The sequence below is a fragment of the Bos indicus x Bos taurus genome, chromosome 14 (assembly GCF_003369695.1).
Source record: "Bos indicus x Bos taurus breed Angus x Brahman F1 hybrid chromosome 14, Bos_hybrid_MaternalHap_v2.0, whole genome shotgun sequence".
In the NCBI taxonomy this organism is placed as follows: Eukaryota; Metazoa; Chordata; class Mammalia; order Artiodactyla; family Bovidae; genus Bos; species Bos indicus x Bos taurus.
Window position 1 is genome coordinate 16,294,663 of NC_040089.1, and position 21,293 is coordinate 16,315,955.

At 42.3% G+C, this 21,293-nt stretch overlaps 1 protein-coding gene across 1 annotated transcript in view; it reads right to left on the minus strand.

Moving 5' to 3' along the window:
* The window catches only part of FER1L6 (fer-1 like family member 6), a 137,404-nt gene that overhangs the window by 104,921 nt on the left and 11,190 nt on the right, over nt 1-21,293 (minus strand). The window contains exons 4-12 of the mRNA XM_027560901.1: nt 18,968-19,022; nt 18,363-18,494; nt 14,494-14,556; nt 12,547-12,625; nt 10,805-10,961; nt 10,046-10,232; nt 8,632-8,824; nt 4,889-5,241; nt 874-982 (exon numbers count right to left, since the gene is read on the minus strand). Of these exons, the coding sequence (XP_027416702.1) occupies nt 874-982; nt 4,889-5,241; nt 8,632-8,824; nt 10,046-10,232; nt 10,805-10,961; nt 12,547-12,625; nt 14,494-14,556; nt 18,363-18,494; nt 18,968-19,022 (1,328 nt within the window). The remainder of the gene's footprint in view (nt 1-873; nt 983-4,888; nt 5,242-8,631; nt 8,825-10,045; nt 10,233-10,804; nt 10,962-12,546; nt 12,626-14,493; nt 14,557-18,362; nt 18,495-18,967; nt 19,023-21,293) is intronic.

Here is a 21,293-nt window from a genome sequence, read left to right on the forward strand (position 1 = left end):
AGGGGAGAAGGGCCAGATGTCAATAAGTAGAATCAGGCTGCTTGGCAGAAAGGATCCAAGCTTATGTCTTCCCAGGGCAGAGTAATAAGCTCTCAGTATGAAGGCAGGATGATGGTCAGATCAAAGAAATAAGATTAGCAAAGATACGAAGCCATCATCAGCTTCCATCTTAAGGTCTTTTTTTTTTTTTTTTTTTTAATGACTTAAGTTACAGATTAACTGGATTCCTTCTCCATTTTTTTCTGCTCCAAAACTTCCCAAATGTAAATCAAGACCTTCTCTGATGGAATGCTCTTTCTTGGAGTGGTTTTCCCAGGTGCACATCAGTCCAGGAAGACTGCTGGAAGTTACAACAACAGCATCTATTATACGCACAGCATGCCATGTGCATTAATTCATTAAACTCTTGCCATAGCTTCGTAAGGAATTATCACTATTCCCATTTTATAGATGAAGAAACCAAGACCAAGAGAAATTAAGTGATCCTAGGGTCAGGGAACCAGGATTAGTAGTCCAAGTCTGTCTGAATGCAAACTATACTCTCAATCTTTTTATTTTAACTTTTTTTAATTGGAAGATAATTGCTTTACAATATTGGGTTAATTTCTGCCATACGTCAACAAGAATCAGCCATAGGTATGCATTTAAAAATTTTTTATTATTTTTAATTTATATATATATTTTTAATTAAAACTACAAAAACAAATCTATCCCTTACATATTGAGTCTAGAGTGGACAAGGAGTTATTCATTTCTTCCTGAGGTGCAAACCTCCAACAGAATGCTACCATCTGCATGTAAGGCATTGATTCATTCAAGAAAGAGGTATAAAGTTCACGCCATGTGCCAGACACTGTGCTTGTCTGCACTTACCAATAGAAACTTCAAAGCTAATGGGTTTATCTCCGATCCTCCGGTCTATCATGGTAGCTTCGAAAAATGCTCCAAAGAGTAAAAATTCCTCATGTTTTTCTGGTACAATCTATAGAAAGAAAAAAAAAAAAATACATTAGACGGCCCTGGATCTTTTTATAGTAGGAGGAAACTGAATCAGTGAGGCCAACCTGGTCCAGGGTGATTTATAGAAACCTGAGTCTTGGTGTCAGCCTGATAGGGTACATCACTTCCACTCTAATCAGACTGGCAGGAACCAGGACCTACGCACTGCAAATCCCAGTTCAGCCATTCGCAATGATGTAGTCTCAACCTTACAATCAAATCTCCTTTCATTTTAAAGGTAAGCTTGGTATATGTATCTTGTTAAGAGAGTGATGGTTCCAGAAACCAGGTGACACATTACATTTCTGAGTGAGGAGGCTGAATGAGCTGGAGCTTTCATGCTGTGCTTTCCGGCTTTACTCTTGGATTTATTGAGCCCAACGGAAACAGCAGTAAGGTTCATTGAAGGAAATACAGCAGCTGTAGTTTCAGAGGCTAAGAGCCCCATTCAATCAAGAGCTCTTAACTCTGTCTCTTTCTCTCTCTCTCTCTTTTTTTCTGGCCACGAGGGATCTTGGTCCCCCCAATCAGGGATCGAAGCCATGCGTCCTGCATTGGGAGCACAGAGTCTTAAGCACTGGACTACCAGGGAAGTCCCCTTCTCTCTTTTTGAGACTCTTTCTTCACACACAAGCCCCCTGTGCTGCTGGCATCAGCAGGAAATGTTTCTATTGACCAGAAAGTGTGGGACAGGGTGGGGCCAGATGCTGACTCTTAGTCACAGCACGTGCCGCTCCTGCCTGCCACCACTGTGTCCCTTGGCTGTAAGCCAGCCCCTTATCACGCCTTCCTGAGGCCAAGTTTACTCTCTGGGAGGAGGTTAAAAATCACTCAGAGACCCAAAGGGAATGGAGGCCACGGAGCCTGGAAGAGGGACTGCAGGTTCCAAGGCCAGGTGATCCCCTCTTTAAATCCCAACTCTGCTGCTTCCTAGCCGTTGACTGGGCAAGCCGTGTCTGCTATCCAGGTATCATGTTCCTTGTCTGTGAAATGAGCATCATAGCAGGACCTACATGGGGAAGGAATGAGATCACCCATGTGCAGTACCTAGGATAAAGCCTACACACGCCAATGCCATAAGTGAAGTCACCATAAGTATTTCAACAGGTTATAATTCATGTCTTAATCCCATCCACCCTTCAAAGTCCAATCCAGAAGAAGCCTCTTCTTCTGGAAGCCTCCCCTGATGCCCTGAGCTAGAAAAATGATGATGGTAGTGTTTACAGAACTCTTATTGTGTGTCAGATATGGAGAGAGTAGCAGATATGGAGAGAGCTAGAAAAACGATGATGGTAGTGTTTACAGAACTCTTATTGTGTGTCAGATATGGAGAGAGTAGCATATTTTATACTCCCATATGTAAAATAGATAGCCAGCGGGACATGGGGAGCTCAACTGGTGCTCTCGACAACCTAGAGGGGTGGGATGGAGTGGGAGGTGGGAGAAGGTTCAAGAGGACGGGGACACATGTATACCTGTGGCTGATTCATGTTGATGTATGGAAGAGACCAACATAACATTGTAAAGCAATTATCTTTCATTCAAAATTTCTGGATCACTATGCTATACAACTGAAAATAACATGGTATTGTAAATCAACTATACCTCAATAATTGTTTTCACTTTAAATAAACAAGTTTTAAAAAAAGAATTTTACCTGTATTATCTCATGTAATTCTTGTAACTATCCTATGAGAGGGATCTTTCTATTCTATCCATTTAAAGGTGAGAAGCTGTAGTTTCATGAAAGAGTAAGATATCTGTTCATAGTTACTAAACATGATTAATAGTAATTGAGCACTTACTATGTGTCAGGCTCTTTTCTAATAAGCACTTTGTTGTATTAATTCATTAAATCATCATTATAAGCCTATGAAGTAGAGGTTATTATTGGAAATAAACCTAGGAGCTTAAATCACTTGCCCAAAGACTCAAACAGATACTTGTCCAGAGACCAGACAGTAACCATTGCACAATACTGCCACATCTTAAACCCAACTCTCTTATTTGGGAGCCCAATATTTTAATCCTTACACTGCACTCACCCCAGGAGATAATATCTTTATCTTTATAAAGACTTTATCTTTACCTGCTTAAGGCACTTTATCACATTCTACTTCCTATACATTTATTTTGTAGGTCTTATCTCCCCTTCTTTACCATAAATTTCATGCAGTCAGACTCTATTTTTATTCCTACCAATGCTGAGGATTTAAAAAGGAACACAGGGCAGGAATAGAGATGCGGATATAGAGAATGGACTTCTGGACATGGGAGAAGAGGAGGATGAGACAAAGTGAGAGAGTAGCACTGACACATATATATACTACCATGTGCAGAATAGCTAGCAAGCAGGAAGCAGTTGTAGAGCACAGGGGGCTCAGCTCTGCGCTCTGTGATGACCTAGAGGGGTGGGATGGGCAAGAATGGGAGGGAGGCTCGAGAGGGAGGAGATATATGTATCCTTACAGCTGATTCATAATGTTGTACAGCAGAAACTAACACACTGTAAAGCAGTTATATACCAAGAAAAAATAAAAATAAATTTGAAAAATAATAAAGATGAACACAAGGTTTGACAGAAGGGAGATAAGCTCTGATGGTGATGATGACAATGAGTTTAAAAAGCCAGCATTATAGGACCTCATTTGTCCAGATTCACAATGAGAGCAAGGCTGCAGCAAGGGAAATTAGAGCTGCGGGAACCTGGAGAGCTGAACAAGAAGATGCTACAAAAAAATAGATATTATCATGTTAGTAAGGGCAAGCTCTGAGCTACTGAGGCTCTGGGGAAGGCAGAAGCTGTAGTGTGGTAGTTTTAAGTTATGTCCACAAATTCTTGGAAAAGCCTCCCCTTAAAAGGTGAAGCCTCATTCATTCCCCAACCCTATTTCAATGTGGGCTGGACATGTGGCTCATTTCTAACAGTTAGAATGTGGCATAAATATCTGTGTGATTTCCATGGATTTGGGCAAAAAAGACATTGCAGTCTCTGCCTTGCTCTCTTTTGGATCATCCACTCTGGCAGAAGCCAGATTTATTAAATCCCAGCAGTAAAATTAAGTGGCTCTTCCAAGGCTAAGTTGACCCACATACTAAAAATCCTTCTGTGTGTTCTAGTCTCTACCCGGAATGGACAGCTCTGGGAGACCAGGCACCCCATCCCTTCCCCATCTGAAATTAGAGTCTGGCTGACCTGAGAAACACCCTCCCAGAGGCAGAATCAAGCTATAATCTACCCACCAAAATATAAAATGCCTTCATTTGCAGTCACAAAGCACTATTACTGAACTTAAAGACTGAGAGCTTAGTCACGGTTTATGTTCCTCTTGGGGTCCTAAACCTCTCACCCCTAACACAGAACTGGGCCAGAAGACGCTACTCTGCTGTTTGCTGAGTCACAAGCAATGATAACCATTCCCTCCAGTGGTGACTTCCCCACATGCGTGGGGCCGGGGAACAGGTGTCTCGGTTCCTTGTGTCCCTGCTTGTCACCCACTCTTCCTCCTCTTCATCCCTCATCCCACATTATCTCATCCAGAATGCATGCTGAGCTAACAAAGCTAAACACAATTAGGCCCCACACAGATTTTCAGTCCATCACCCGGCCACCCACTCCCAACAGCTCCTCCAGAGTGCTTTAATTTTATTTTACTTTGGTGTCCATGGGAATCTGTGTTTGGTGGGGGATGCAGACAGAATGCAACATGAGCAGATGGCTATGTTGTGAGCAGGAAAAGGCAGAGGATCAGCCCCGAAATATAGGGCTGAGTCAACACACATTTTGCAGGGGGCGCAACACCTCTGTGGGTCTCTGGGGACCCATGGCAGATGCTGTCTCTGCGCTGGGCTCAGGGCACAGTCTCAGCGGAAGCGTGCTCAGACCTACCTCTGGGGGCACGTCGAAAGGCTCCACCTCGACCTCTGTTGAGTTGGTTTTGTCTGAAGCCTGCTGGGGTTTGCCATCATCAGTTTTGTCGCCCTTGTCTTTACTTGCGCCTTTGGAAGATTTGCCATCTTTGTCCTTCGGAGACAACTTGAACTCCTTGAGCGCCTTGGAGAATTTAGACTCCTGTGCCCCTCCCGAGAGGATCTCCACAGCAATCTCCACCAAGATCCTGCCCCGGTATGACACGCCTTCTCCGAAGCCTTCATTCAGTTCCTGGTAGTCATCCATCAGACTGTGGTTCCTGGGTGAGCCATACAGGTTAATCCAGGCAGGTCCAAACGTGGGCAGGAAGCCTAGAAAGAGCCCAAGCTTTAGTTGCCTGGTTATGCTTTCAAGCTGGTTACTGCTTGATGAGAGCTGTGCACATTTGTTTAGAAATGTAAAGTATAAAGAAAAGACAAGAGAAAATATTTACAGACTATCCCATCATGGGGAGTTCCCTGGTGGCCTCCTGGTTGGGATTCTGGGCTTTTGCTGCCATGGTCCAGGTTCAATCCCTGGTTGGGAAACTGAGATCCCACAAGTCATGAGGCTCGGTCAAAAAACAAAACAAAACAGGACATCCCGGACTTACCTGGTGATACGGTGGATAGGAATCCACCTTGCAATGCAGGGGACACTTGTTCGATCCCTGGTCTGGGAAGATTCCACATGCCACAGAACAACTGAGCCCGTGCACCACAACCTTTGAGCCCACGCGCTATAGCTACTGAAGACAATGTGCCTAGAGCCTGTGCTCAGCCAAGAGAAGCCACTGCAATGAGAAGCCCATGCACCGCAACTACAGAATAGCCCCTGCTCTCCAAAACTAGAGAAAAGCCCATGCATGGTAACCAAAAATAGAATAAAATTAAAGAAAGAAAGACATGCTACCACAATTGGCATTTTGCTATGTTTCTTTCTAGTCATTCTTCCATGTATATGTTTAGACTTGTCCATAATTTCAGCAAGACTATGCTGACATGCATTTTCATTCATCAAACTTTTATGGACTCCTAACACGTGCCAGGCATCATTTTAGAGACGAAACATAGAGCCCAATGGAGATTAAATCAGATACAAACACGAAACAAATACTCACATTAAAAATGCTATGAAGGAGCTATATCTTGTGCTTCAAGGACAAAAAACAGGCTGCTGTGGCATGAAGAGGAATCAGGCAGAGAGAGGAGGGTTCTGGGCAGAGGAGAGAGCATATGGCATTGCAAAGGAGCTTGGAGGCAGAAGGAACTGGAAGAGAAAGCCAGTGCGGCTGGAGTCCAGAGAGGGAGCAGGTGAGAAGAATGTGGAGAGGCGAGTGGGTCTGTCTTTATCCTAGAGATTATGGGACTATTCTAGAGGAGTTTGAGGAAGGATGTGACCTACTCAGATGTGTGTTTTTAAATTCACTCTGGCTGCCATGTGAAGGGTTCTAAGAATGGATGTGAGCACACTGGTTCAAGGACTCCTTCAACATTAAAATTCAAGACATGGATAGCGGGGACCAGTGTGATGGTAGTGGAGATTGAGAGAAGTAAATGTTCTGAAATGTGCTCTAAACGTAGAACTGAAAAGACCTGGTGATTTTAACTTACTCTTGGCATAAATTGTTTCCTTTCTTGATCCATAGCATCTGGGAAAATGTAAGTGTCTATGCAAACATCTCTTTGGCAACTGACTGTTCCTTTTGTTTTCTTTTCTGCAGCATGTAGGATCTTCATTCCTGGACCAGGGATCGAACCTGGGACCCCTGCAGTGGAAGCTCGGAGTCTTAATCGCTGGACCTCCAGGGAAATTCCCAGAATGTTCCATTTTGACTGGCAGTACAGGATGGTGGCCCTGAGCTTGACTTCCTGGGTTCAGATCTCAAGTCTCAGCTCTGCCATTTTCAAGCTGTGTGACCTTGGAGAAGTCTTTCTGATGCCTCAGTATCCTCAAATGTAAAATGGGGATGCTAATAGTACCTATCTCAGGATTATCTATTGGGATAATCTAATCTATCAGGATTAAGAGAGATAATATTAAGTGCTTCACTGAAGTCTTTAGGAAATGCTCTAAAATATTAGCTGTTACTCTTAATAAGTGATTGTGTGCTAAATCTCTTCAGTCGTGTCCAACTTTTTGTGGCCCTATGGACTGTAGCCCTCCAGGCTCCTCTGTCCAAGAGATTTTCCAGGCAAGAATACTGGAGTGGGTTGCCAAAACCTCCTCCAGGAGATCTTCCTGACCTAGGAATCAATATGTATCATAATTTGCTTAACAATTCTTGTTGACAAAAAGTTGCCATATGCTTTATTGTTATCAATAATTCTAATACCTGAAAGCTTCCTCTCTCCATCCCCTCACCCACTGCCCTATTCCTCCATGGACTAGATTCTATCCTGCCTTTAATAAATTCTATGAAGTAGTGCTATTGTTTTAAAAGAGGTAGGAAGATTCTATAACCCATGATATCTACTTTTTACTATCGCTATACATCTCCCCAAACCCAACAGAGTGACTCTGAAAAGTTGTGGGTAAAACACGTCTTTGCCTGGTTGAGAAATCCTATAGATGGGCAGAATGTGCTTTCTCCATAAAGCAACCTGGGGCAAACATTTCCATAACATGGAAAGTTAAATGGTATATATTTATTAAGGCCTTTCTATGATGACACTCTTGTGCAGGGAATAAAAATGTGTAAAAGTTGTTCTCTGCATAAGCCAAGCCTTTTACAGTATAATGTGTATACACACATATCCACAAATACATACATTAATTAACATAAATTTGTAGTGCAGAGAAAGATTCTCTTGAGATTTAAATAAAGGGAAGGTGGGTTGGGATATGTAGAGAATTATCAGCTATTAATTTAGATTTTGCTAATAGAGTAAGTCCCCTACATATGAACATGTAAGTTGCAAACTTTCAAAAAGTTGCAAATGTGTGCCAACCCTTGTATGCCAGCTGTTGTACTGTACTACTGTACTTTTCAAGGCACTGTACAGTAAGATTAAAAATGTTTTATTTTTTGTGTTTGTTTTTTATGTATGTATGATGTGCAGGAAAAGTATTATAAACCTATTATAGTACAGTACTGTATAGTTGATTGTGTTAGCTAGGTACTTAGGCTAGCTTTTTGGACTTACCAACAAATTGGACTTATGAACACACACTTGGAATGGAACTCATTTGTATGTAGGGGAATTACTATAAAGAGCTTTATCCAGGGTGAAAATTCTTTGGACTGACTCAATGAATTAGCTGGGACTCTCCATTCTTGCCCTGGCTCTCTGCAGTCAGCTCATGCTCATCAGTAGTTGAGGGAACCATATTTTTTGAACCATTTAAACACAGTAAAACCATTCTAAGCTTGTGAGCCATACATAGATACATGGTAGTTCAGCTGTGGTCCATGAACCACAGTTTGCCAACCTCTGATCCAATCTAAAGTCTTCATTTTCCAGTTAGGAAGCATAAAGCCCAGAGAAAGCGAGTGACTTCCTCAAGAACACACAGCAGTGTTCCTGGAAGACCTGGGCCAGGGAACAAGCCTCATGGTTCCTAGAGTCTGGCTCTGTCCACTACCCTAAACCAACCCAAGCCACAGACCACGCAGAGATGGAAAGTGCCTAACACATCGCCTGCTCCTCTGGCTTTGAAGATGAGGCTCTAAATGAATCATTTCGAGACCCCACCTTGAAGTCAGACATGTGAGGCCTTACCTTTATCTCCATCCTGTTCATTGGAGATCTTCTTCAAGTCAATGAAGTGGGTTGCCAGCACTATATCATTCATGCTGCCTTCATCCCACACCTGGATTTTTACCCTCCGACACAACGGAGGGAACATTTCCTTGAAGACCACCTGTTCATGCCACACGGGATCGGCACAGTTCTTCTGCACCGTGGTTCGCCCCTAAACACAAAGCCAGGAGGATGTGAACCACTGAAGGAAATGAAAGAGGCCTTTGACCAACTAAAGAAAACTCTTCACACCAGCTGGAGATATAAAGTAAGTTGCCAAATTAATGAACCTGTTTCCACGAGGCACCCATGAAAATCAGTTACATCCCATGAACATAACCAGTGTCCTGCTCTGTGCCAGACACCGTGCTGGGCATCTGGGACAAAAGGAGGGTTGTCACAGGTCCTCCCCCAGAAAGTTCTCATCATCACACTGGGTTGAGGTGAAACTGACACCTGTGTTATTAAGGCATTCCATGCATTTCCGGGAAGACAGCAGATACAATTAGACCCTGAGTTTGCGTCGTAAAAGTAGGACCAGGGATTTCCCTGGTGGTCCAGTGGCTAAAACTCCATGCTCCTGATGCAGGGAGTCTGGGTTTGATCCCTGGTCAGGGAACTAGATCCCACATGCTGCAACTGAAAGAGCCTGTGTGCCATAATGAAGATGAACGATCTCACGTGCCTCAATGACGATCCAGTGCAACCAAATAAATAAATATCTTTTAAAATTAGGACCTGGTACAAATCCCTTCCCCAGTCTAGACCTCAGTTTCCTCATCATACAATGGAGGTGATATCCTATTTGGAGGTTATATATGTCCCATATATGCCAATGGGACCCAAGACAAAAGTAGTCCAAGGTCCACCCTGCCAAAGGGAGGAGCTGGGTAGACACACGTGTGTTGGCTGAAGCTTCCGAGTCCAATTAATCAGGATTAAGCTCTGACCATGTGCCCAGGCCCTGGCACTTCCAATGGCTCTTGAGCGGGGAACAGCTGGACACAAGGATGTCCAGGCTTACATACGATTAAGGACAAGCTGGGTAGATTGTGGAGCAGATTGAAGGGGAGGTGGTAATTCTCTGGGAATTGAGGACTGGCCAATAGCTCAGAGAAGGAGCCAGAGGTGAGGAAGGAGGCCTGCCTGCCTGGGTCCTGAATGGTGGTTCCCCCCGCCAGTTTTTCTCTATGAATCTTCCAGGAAGGTGAAGGTGAGAGGAAGTAGTGACTCTCCCCCACTTTCTTGCCACGTGCAAGGCCTTCTGGTGACAAGCCTTCTCTCTCCAGGCATGTCTTGATTTTGATTTTAATGTCCTTTACCCAGCGATGTCCTGGGGTAAAGAGCAGAATTCCGGCCCAGGTCTGCCGGGATCGCAACAATGGACACTCACCGTCTGCCCAGCGAAGGAGACCTCCACGAAGGGATCCACGAGGTCCTTACTGTCACCCACAAATGCTTTGGTGACATTCGCCATGATGCTGGAGTTCACCTTGGGCAACCCTTCAGCTTTGTAGAGTCTCACGTAGAACCTGGCCCAGGGCCTCTCTGATGGAAACCCTTGAGGGATCAAGAGGTTCCTTGAGGGGGACAAAAATGAAACATAAAAGAACTGTTTCACTTGAAAGAATAGAAAGAAGAGGAAGAGGCAATTTGGAGGCAGAAAGGAGCATCCTGATACAGGAGAAAATATCAGGATGCATCACTAAAATAAGTTTTCTTCCTGGCGTGAATGACAGCGCAGGGCATGAATAGAATGAATGTGATAAACTGGTTCAGGTTCCAGAATTACAGAATAAACACCTAAAAGAGGTGCATTAAACCTTTCCATTTCATAAGCCAGTGGCTGAAATTATTCTCCCTTCAAAGAAAAATCAGCTCAATTCAGATCCATAGGATAAGCTTGGGAATAGCTTACCCATTGTGGGTTGGTATAGGAAGACAGGCTGTTCTTGTTCTAGAAGCTGCCCTCCCAAAGGATAGTGGTGCCTTTGGTAGGACATCTCATGGCGCCCCTGACAGAGCAGAGTCTGGGGGGACAGGCCTCTTTAACTTGGCAGTTCTCAAGAACCCGTAAGGAAGGGGAGAGGGGAAAGACACGGAAATGGGACATGTCATTTCTCTTGCACGGTCCTCCATGGGCCTGTCTCACTTTTCTATTTGCTCCTCGGCATCGGAGGTTTTGGGGTTGGGCTTTAAGACATCTCCTTTTCCAGTCACGCTGATGTCACACTTCAGGTACCCCTTCGTGCCAGTCCTGATGTCGCCAGGATCCGTGAGCAGGGCCCACTTGTCACAGAACTGATGACCTGCAAGACATCCCGACAGCTCAGATACCCTGCACAGATGCACCCAGATGCTCCACCCACTTCCTTCCAACACAAACCTCCCCACCCTCTGCTCCCCAGGAGGGGCTCGCTCATCACAGTTAATTCCAAGTCTCATGCTGCCCCTCTCTCCTCCTTCCCCTCCTCTCCTCTCTCCTCAACCACTTCTCCATCTTTTTCCCCAACCTGCCACAGGGATTTGGGAAGCCCTTAACCAAGTGGAAAATGCCTGGACTAGAGTCCAGCTTTGACCGGAGAGAAGGACACGAATGCAGTGTAGAAGCCATGCCTGAGGGCCTTCCCTGGGGGTCCAGTGGCTAAGACTCTGTGCTTGCACTGCAGGGACCACTGGGTGGGAAACTAGCATCCCATATGCTGCACAGTGTAGCCAAAACAGAAGAAGCCACACATAATTCCACAGGCCACAAGTGCCACTCATGGATCTTTTTTCTTGGCCTACACAGTGAGTCCAAACTTCAAAGGCTCTCACAAAATCTAGACTTTAAGCTTATCTTTAAAAAAAAAGACACCTGTTAGATCTGGCAGTACATAGTCCACATTGCCACACGGTGGCAGGTAGGAAAGGAGCTGAGTAGATGCTATTCCTTCCATGGCGCTATGTGCCCCGCCTCCATCCCCCCAGCCTCCCTCATTTCCCACGGCGTTAAACCCAGTCCACTGCACTCAGTGATGCCCACTGCCTGGCCCCGGTGGTCATGTGAGTTGGAATCACTGTTGAAGAGAAAGAACCTTTGATTATAAGATTTATGTTTGCTATTGGTTCTGTTACTGATTAACTCTTGACCTTGGACAATCTGCCTAGCACCTCTGAAAAATCAGGGATAATAGTAATAATTACAGTAAACCCATGTGTGACTTATCATAGTCATTATTTTGTGCTAGATTCTATGAAGTGCTTATGCATATATGCTTATGTATATATTCACTTACATATATATTTACTTAATCCTCCAACAACTCTATAGGAGTTGCTATCATATCCCAATTTTTACAAATAAGGAAATTGTAGCACAGACAAGTCAAGTTATTAACAAAAGGTTGCACAGCTAAGAAAGAACAGAGTAGAATTTGAAACCAGGCAAATCTGGCCCCAGAGTCCACATTCTTAACTTCCACATTTCCTTCTTGTGTCTCACAGCAATAAATTGGACAGACTTTGGGAAAATATTTTTAAAAACTGCTCAGAAGTATTCCTGGATTGGGAAGATCCCCTGGAGGAGGGCATGGCAACCCACTCCAGTATTCTTGCCTGGAGAATCTCCATGGACAGAGGAGCCTGGCAGACAACAGTCTATGGGGTTGCAAAGAGCTGGATATGACTGAGCGACTAAGCACACAGCCTATGGACACATAAGACAGCTTTATCATCAGATTGAAAACTTGGAAGAAGAGATCCAAGAGTTACACACAGTTATACCACTTTGCTTAACTGATGCTCAATGTATTGAATGAATGGATAAGTGGATAAAGGGATAAATGAATTGACTCCTAGGTGTCAGAAGAAGAGAAGAAGAGCAAGGGAGACTGGGAGGCAAATTTTTCTCACCAGGTTGGTTGTACACGGTCCCCAGGTCCACTTTGAAGGAGCCGATCAGTACACTTCCTATCAGCTTGTGGTGAAAGACCTGGGAGAGACGGAGCAGTGAGTCTGGCAACATTAGATTTCTCTTTGAGGCTAAATCTGCGAAAAGGGCTCAAGACAAACCCATCAAAGAGGATTCTAGGCCTTGAACCTTGTCTGGCCTTCACTCTTATCTGGGGCACACTGACATTTGGTTATCGAACCTCAGGGATGGCTGTAAGGGTGGGCAAAGAATCACAGCTTTACCTCACCCTCTAGCAGGATTTTAGCTAAATGTCGTTTCAGGGACACCCGTCAAATCTTACCACCTAAAAGGTTTTTGTTTTTTGTTTGTTTGTAGCCAAAATGAACTCTAGAGTAGCCCAATATTCAAATCTACCTCTGCGTTTAGAAACTCTACCCAACCTTTTTTTTTTTTGGCTTTGTCATGGGGTCTTAGCTGTGGCATGCAGGATCTTCCTTGCACCATGAGGGATCTTCTGTTGTAGCACATGGGCTCTACAGTTGTGGCACATAGGCTCAGTAATTGCAGCACTCAGACTTAGTAGCTCCACAGCATATGGGATCTTAGTTCCCTGACCAGGCATCAAACCCATGTCCCCTGTATTGCAAGGTAGATTCTTAACCACTAGGCCACCAGGGAAGTCCCAACTCTACCCATCTTTAAATGCCGAGAGCAAACGTTGCCTCCTTCCAACAGCCCTGCCTGATCCGTCACAACTGAACATGTTCCCTTTCTCTCCTAAAATCTCACAATGCTTTGCTCACAACTTTCCCATCCCTACTGTCTTGAGAAGTTTTAGACATGTACAGTAGGCAGGACAAAAGAGCTTGTCATCTTCAATATTTTGTCTGATAAGTCAGTAGACTGCTGGCTGTTTACAGCAGAACATCTTTCATTCTAAATGCAATTAAGATAAAAAAGTTCTACAGGAAGCTGGCAGAGCTGGGCCTGGGTCCAGAAGCCACAAAACTCCTGAAGAATCAGGACTAGTTTAACCTTTAACCCAGAAAAGAGAAAACTGAGGGTGTGGATGAAGGGTGATAGTAACTCAGGTGTCTCCCACTCTTGAAAATACTGCCATCTAAAAGCAGGTAAGGGTACCTTTGCAGTTCTTAAGCTGCAGGAAGAGAGATTTCAGGTTACTATAAGGATAATTGTTATAACAGAACTCTCCAGCAATGGAATGGGCCTCTCTAGAAGTACTGACCTCCCCATCACTGGATATAATCAAGTAGTGCCTAAGAACCCCATGTCATATGTCATGGAAGTGGTGGAGAAGTATTCTTGTACTGGCTGGAAGTTGAACTACATGGCCTCTGAGCTTCCTTCTAACAATAAAATTCTATGAGATCCTTGATTCAAGGACAGTTTTCTACCTTCTTCTTCCAAGTTAGAGAAACAGAGATAGGCAATACCAGCTTTGATCCTCTGCTAAAAATCCACTTGCCCCACAGAGAGTCATGACCCTTGTCTATGATGCTGCATAAAACCTAACTATTAACTGTTCCTCTGAACTCTACACAGTCCCCTCAGAGCCTGCAATAAAGCTGATCCCACAAACAGGTGGTTGTCTGAGTGATGCAATGAGACAACATCTGGGCAATGTCCCAGGTCCCGAAATATCTTCTCATCACCTGTCAGCATGCCTGAAATTCACATGTAAAGAATGTTTGGCACCTGGTGACTTCTCATTCTTCAAGAGTCACATTCTTTAAGTACCCCCAAGCAAGATTCCACTATTACCTAAACCTTAATGCAGAACTTATGTATAATATAATATAATATAATATAATATAATATAATATAGATTGAGTGGGTGAAGAAGATAGGCAAGGAAGTCTTCAAGACTTCCCAAAGCCTAGAATCTCTCCCACCTCCATCACCATCACCACCAATGATATACTTACTGAGATTTTGATGATCTTGTCAAAAAGATGCAATTGGGGCCCAATGAAGTCGAAGACAAAGTACTGTAAAACAAAGTTCATTCTGCATGTAAGAACTTTCATGTAAGAACTCTGTTCTTCAATACTTCTAATTCTGCATTGTTCTAATGAATTGCTGCAAGGTTCCCAATGGCATAACTCTATCATCAATTAATTGACTTGTTTAATTTGTTTGATTTGTTTTCACTGAAACTTGTTTAATGTTTTCTTTTTTTTCAAATAGGAAAAAAAAAAAAACACCAATTACATCTTTTCACAATATATACGTAAGCTTTCCTCTAAAATGGACATGAGAATTGGAATTATTGGATCATAGCTTGTGTGCATGTAAGTTTTTAGTAGCTAGCATAATTTTTTTCCAAAGGTGCTAAAACATTTTACATTCCCACTGGCAGCATATGAAAATAGCCATTTCTCCATTCCCTTGCTAACCCCTGAATTGTCGGTTTTCTTATATATTCATTTTTATTGCTTATATATAATGATGACTGAAAATATATCTCATTGTGGTTTTAATTTAGAGTAAACTTGATTAAAATTTCATTTTCTTGGGATTTTTCAGCTTCAAACATCCTTGTGAAATTCCCAAGACTGACCAGGAAAATAATAAAAAGAAATTATGGGGAAGGAAGATTTCTAATTTGAAAAAAGTGATTGAATTTTAGAGTTGAAGAAAATATATAGAGTAGTTTCCATATTCTACATATAAAGATTGAAGGTGAGAAAATTTAAAAGACACGCCTGGAGTCATACAGCTAGTTCTTGCTGAGCCAGGGACCAAAGTTAAGTTCCCCTAAAGTTATCATAAAAGGAATTCAAGTGCTAGATGTTTCACCATCTGAATTTTGTCAAGTTCCCGAAGTGAGGTAGGATGCTCCTCATGCAGAAAGCTGGAGTAGTGCTTTGTTACAGCCTGTGTGTTTTAAGGACTGAAGGTGGAAGCCGAGTCAGAACTAGGAAGTTGTTTCTTGGATTGTTTGGTATTTGAGCTGCAAGACGGAGGAATGACACCAAGACATTAGAGCTGAACAGGACAGCAGTGGGAAAGGGAGAAGGGGTCACCAACAGCTTGCTTTTAAAGGCAGAACAGAAAAGCCAAAACATGGAAGGAAAACCAAAGATGTCATCAAACACTAGAATAAGAGACCTTCAAAATGGCAGTCCTGCAGTATCAATGAAAAGCTACATTAAGGTTATATTATGTTCAGTGTCTCCTGGTTAAGAGAACAGGAAGCTATGTATAACATTTCAGGAAATTTTTCATATATATGTTCAAACTTTTCAAGAGTTTTGGTGTTCAGAAAATCTTTTCTGTGCAAAACTCATTTGCATGAAGTTCTTCATTCTCTGGTATATGAGCTGCTGTGGGTTCCTTTGGACCAGTAAATTAGTTCTAAAATGTATTGCCTTCCACTGAGTTTCACATGTTTCAGACTCAACTGTCTCACAGAGGGTCCCTGGACCTCTGAAGCCACACACATTTTTCTAGCTGGGAAAGATTCCCCAGCCTCTACTAACTGATTCCTTCAACATCTGATGAACTTCAGGCTTGAAAATTAGAGTCCAAGTCTGTAACAAAGATTTTTAATTCAGCTTTCGTTTTCACTTGATTTCCCAATGATTACGTTTAGCCCAATGGAATGTCACTTAGATGCAAGACTTGTTTGCATAAAGCAAATACTTATTCTCATTAACAAGTCTGTAGAGTTTTGCAGTTTTAAAGCACTTCCACACACGTTATTTCATATCACATTCACGCTGAAAGATGTTATGGAGGTGGGGAGAAGAACAGGAAGGAGAAGACTGCCACTTTAACTCATGGTAAAAGGCTGTAAGGCAGGAGTGATAAAGAGGAAAGGAGTTAACAGCTCAAAGGTTCTGGAGGCGGGGAGTAGAACAGGAAGGAGACATTGCCACTCTAATAGTTTTAGTTAACAGCTCAAATGGGATTTGGGAATTTTCTGTTGATTTTATTATGCATACTCCCCTGACTTCCTTTTCAATTTCCACTCTCAATAAAAAATTAATTAAGAGTTGACTGCACTTTTTGACAATTCATGGTGTTGAAGTGTATGGGAGGAACAAGCACTCTTGCACATAGTTGGAATGTAAATCATTACCTCTTTGGAGGGCAATGTGGTGATATCAAAATTTAAATACATACACTCTTCACCCCAATTATGCCATTTAAATATCATTATAAGTAGTATCCAAAGGCTGAAAAAAATTTTAATATCCATCAATGAGAGACTGACTGGTTTAGTAAATTATAATAAGTACATGCAATGGAAAACTCTACAGCAAAGAAGGGAAAATAAGGTTGAACTAGATGTCTTGATACAGACTAATCTCCAGGATACATCATTTTGTGAAAAGCCCAAGGTCCAGGACAGTCTGTGTAGAACACTACCATTTGGCTACAATATTTGTTCACATTCTTATGCACACCTGGAATATTTCTGGAAAGATACACAAAAGCCTGGTGAGAAAGTCTGCCTCCAGGGAGGAGGACTTAGAGATCAAAGATCAGGGGAAACACATATACTGTATATATTTTCTCATAAATCATTTTATACTTTTTGCATCTTTGACAGTTTTTAAAAACTGTGTAATCTTTTTATTTAGAAATGAGAAATTAGTGTGTATAAACTTAGAAGATCTATGTCTCTCTTTGATGTTTTCCTTTACAATTTTTATGCTGCTTAGAAAAATACCACTGCTTTACTTTCCAAATCAGTATGACTATGTCAAAATTAATAATTAAATTTTCAGTGTTTCTGCTCTGCAAATGAATGTTTATCTTCTTACTAGCCAACACATTTATTGAATATATACTCAGAACTTATGATGGATGAAGATGAGTTTATAAGAAATTGGTACAACCAATATGGAAAACAGTATGAAGGTTCCTCAAAAAATTAAAAACAGAACTACTATACGATCCAGCAATTCTATTTCTGAGTGTTTATCTGAATAAAACACAAATTCGAAAGGATATGTGCCTCCCTGTGTTCAGTACTATTTATAATAGCCAAGATATGGAAGAAACTTTGTCCATCAACAGATGTATGTATAAAGAAGATGTGATATATATACACAACGGAATATTTCTCAACCATAAAAAAACAACAATGAAATACTGCCATTTGCGACAGCATGGACAGAGCTGGAGGGTAACATTCTGAGCAAAATAAGTCAGACAGAGAAAGATAAATACCAGATGATTTCACTTACATGTGGAATCTAAAAAAGAAAACAAATCAGCTAACTTAACTAAACTCCTGGATACAGAGAACAAACTGATGGTTGCTAGAGGGGAGGGGTGTTGAGGGGATGAGTGAAAGGGAGCAAGAGGTGTGAACTACCAGTTATAAAGTAAATAAGCCATGGAGATGTAAATTAGAGCACAGAAAATATAGTCAAGAGTATTATAATAACTTTGTGTGGTGGCAGATGGTAACCAGATTTACCACGGTGATCATTTCATAATACATTAAAAAACTTCATTACTAAGTTGTAAGACAACTAAGACTATCTAAGACTAATATAATATTGTAAGTCAGTTATACTCTAATGATATTTTTTAAGTAATAAGAAAATGGGTCTATTGAAAACAGCAATGAATTTAAAATCAGGAGGAATTCCTTGCCTCGGGCTGCCCATTGTCTGTTAAGTTCTGTTGGTAAGGAGGCTCAGGGAGTTTGCTTCGGGCTTAGATGAGGGATGGGAAGCAGTCAGGAGGAGCACAGATTTTCTGTTTGGCTTAAGAATGCTGCCATGTGGTGAAGAGCATGTTGGTGGAGGGGAAGCTGGTGACCCCCATGACTTACTTCGTTGTAAAATGGGCTGTTGGTTCCTTCCTTCACTGTGCTTTGCTTCTTCTCATCCCCGACCTCGATGATCACAACCGGATCTATGTTCTCACCCACCAGCTGGCGGGCCTCCGTGATGGTTATGGCGATCTATAACACAAAGCAGCGTGCACACACTCGGCCTGGCTGCTCAGTTACACAGGATGAGCTGGGGGAGGGCTCCCCTGGTGACTCAGTGATAAAGAATCCGCCTGCCGATGCAGGAGACACACGTTCGATCGATCCCTGGTCTGGGGAGATTCCTACCGAGGAGCAACTAAGCCCATGCACCGCAACTACTGAGCCTGTGCTCTAGAGCCTGAGAGCCACAACTACTGAAGCCCGTGGGACGCAAGTACTGAAGCCCTTACACCCTAGAGCCCATGCTCCGCAGCAAGAGAAGTCACTACAGTGAAAGGCTCCTGCACCTCGCCTAGAGAGTAGCCCCCGCTCACCACAACTAGAGAAAAGCCTGTACAGCAGCGAAGACCTAGCACAGCCAACAATAAATGAATAAATAAAACTATTTTTTAAAAAAAGAAGAAGAGCTGGCAGAGGCTGGGTAGGAAGGACTCATCACTTACTTGGTAATTTTGGGATCTGACCTCCCCATCGTGGATCTTAGTCAACAGTTTTGATCTATTGAAAAAAGTTTAACACATATGTTTCATTAAGTAAAAACCTACCTGTGGAATCTAGAAAAATGAACCTATTTCCAGGGCAGGAATAGAGATACAGATGTAGAGAATGGACAAATTGACTGAGCAACTTCACTTTCTTTAGAGTTACCTGGTGGCTCAGATGGTAAAGAGTTTGCCTGCAACTCAGGAGACCTGAGTTCGATCCCTGGGTCGGGAAGATTCCCTGGAGAAGGAAATGGCAACCCACTCCAGTATTCTTGCCTGGAGAATCCCATGGATGGAGGAACCTGGTGGGCTACAGTCCATAGGGTCGCAAAGAGTCAGACAGGACTGAGCGACTTCACCTTCACTCTCACAGGGATGGGGTAGGGAGGGTGGGACAAACTGAGAGTAGCACTGACATAGGTACCATGTGCGCAAGAGCTAGTGGGAGCTGCTGCATAGCACAGGGCGCTCCGGGCCGTGCTCCGCGGTGACCTAGAGGGGTGGGGGAGGGGGGCCCAAAGGGAAGGACATATGCATACACAGGGCTGATTCACTTCATTGCACAGCAGAAACTAATACACAGTTGTAAAACAATTATACTGCAAAAAAACACACATAAATGTTTCTTCAAAACTATTCTCTAAAAAAATAAATAAAAGAACCTACCTTAAATCCATAAGCCACGCTAATATTTTCCCAGGTATTTCTAAGTGCTTTTATTTATACTAGATATCCTCTCCCCATCTCTGGAGTAGATAAATGTAAATGGACACGTAACTTAACCTCTCTAGGACTCAGTTTTCCCGTCTTAAAAAATGGAGCTAATAATAACCCATATACATGGAGTGTATACAATTAAAAGATGTAACATATATAAAGATTTAAATTAGCATATGGCAAGATTAAATGTCAACTCTTATTGTGAGTATGATTATCAGTAGCATTTATTTCTTATTTTACAGAACGAGAACCTGAGATGCCCCAGCAAATCAGTGGCAGACCTGAGTCTAAATAAGAATCTTCTTTCTCTGCTGTCTGGTCCTAGCCAGATGACCACTTTGCCATTTCTCACCTATACAGCAATTCTGGGTTTCATGATTGCTTTTAGGAGAAAAAAAAAAAAAAACAAGCGGTTAAAAAAAAATAAAAAAGAAAGAAAATTGGAAGGAACAACCAGCCATCTTAGTGAGATTTCACTTTCAGGGGACTTCATTTGTCTGGACTGTCATGAGTAATTGAAAACAGATGTGCAATACCTGGGCATTTAGAGATTGGATAATAATAGAAAGATATGAGGAATCCCTGTTATCACAGAAGCACAATGGGTGGGGAAAAATACAGCTCGAGTTTCTATAGAATTTTATTCTCTTGCCTTCTGGCAACACTGCATCTGATTTCATTCTATTTCTGCTGATTGTAACTGACTTTAGTAGAGAATAAACTAGTAAGAATCTCAAGGTGTCAGACTGATCTGAATTAGAATATCTGTTTTCCCCAGTTTTGTGACATTAACCTTAATTTCTTCATCTAAAAATAGAAATAATTTCTACTGCATAGGGTTGCTCTATGGATTAAAAGAAATATTGCATGTAGGAAAAGATAGATATTAAAGGGTATCTGTTCTTTAATAAAATGGCAAACCTGTACCGAGCATTTACTATGTGAAAACTCTGTGTTAGTCTCAGGGAGAAAACATGAAGAAGTCATCATTTTGGTCCTTGCAGAGCTAGCAATCTATCCAAGGGAGAGAGGACCAGAATATATAAAGAGAACGATTAAGTACAAAATGTGTCATAGGGAAAGAGCGTAACAGAAGTTCAGAGAAGAGAAATATTCGTGAGAGCCAAACTAAGCAATAAAGATGTCACTACAGAGGTCAAGTTTGAATTGAGCACTGGTGGATGGGTAGAATTTTAATTGATGGAAAATCCACTGACCAAGGAGAAAGGAAAAGGCTAGTTACTTCTCTTTCACCTGCCTTTCTCCACCAATGCAGTACTATTATCCTAGTGAAATAAATGTCAAAGGACCCATTAAAGGATATTAAAAATAATTGAAATCCTGATTCTGGAGTTTGATGGGGGTAGGTGTCAAGGTGCAGTGTAGGGGGGAAGGAGATATTACAGTGAGTATGAGCATACAAATGTCATGCCTTCTGTTAAGAGTCAATCTGAGCTATCACCTTTTCTGATTTCCATCTCTCTCTGCCCCCCTACCCGACCCTTACACACATATACTGTGCATCCTGTCACAGTCCAGTAATAACAACTCAGGATCTTCCTGC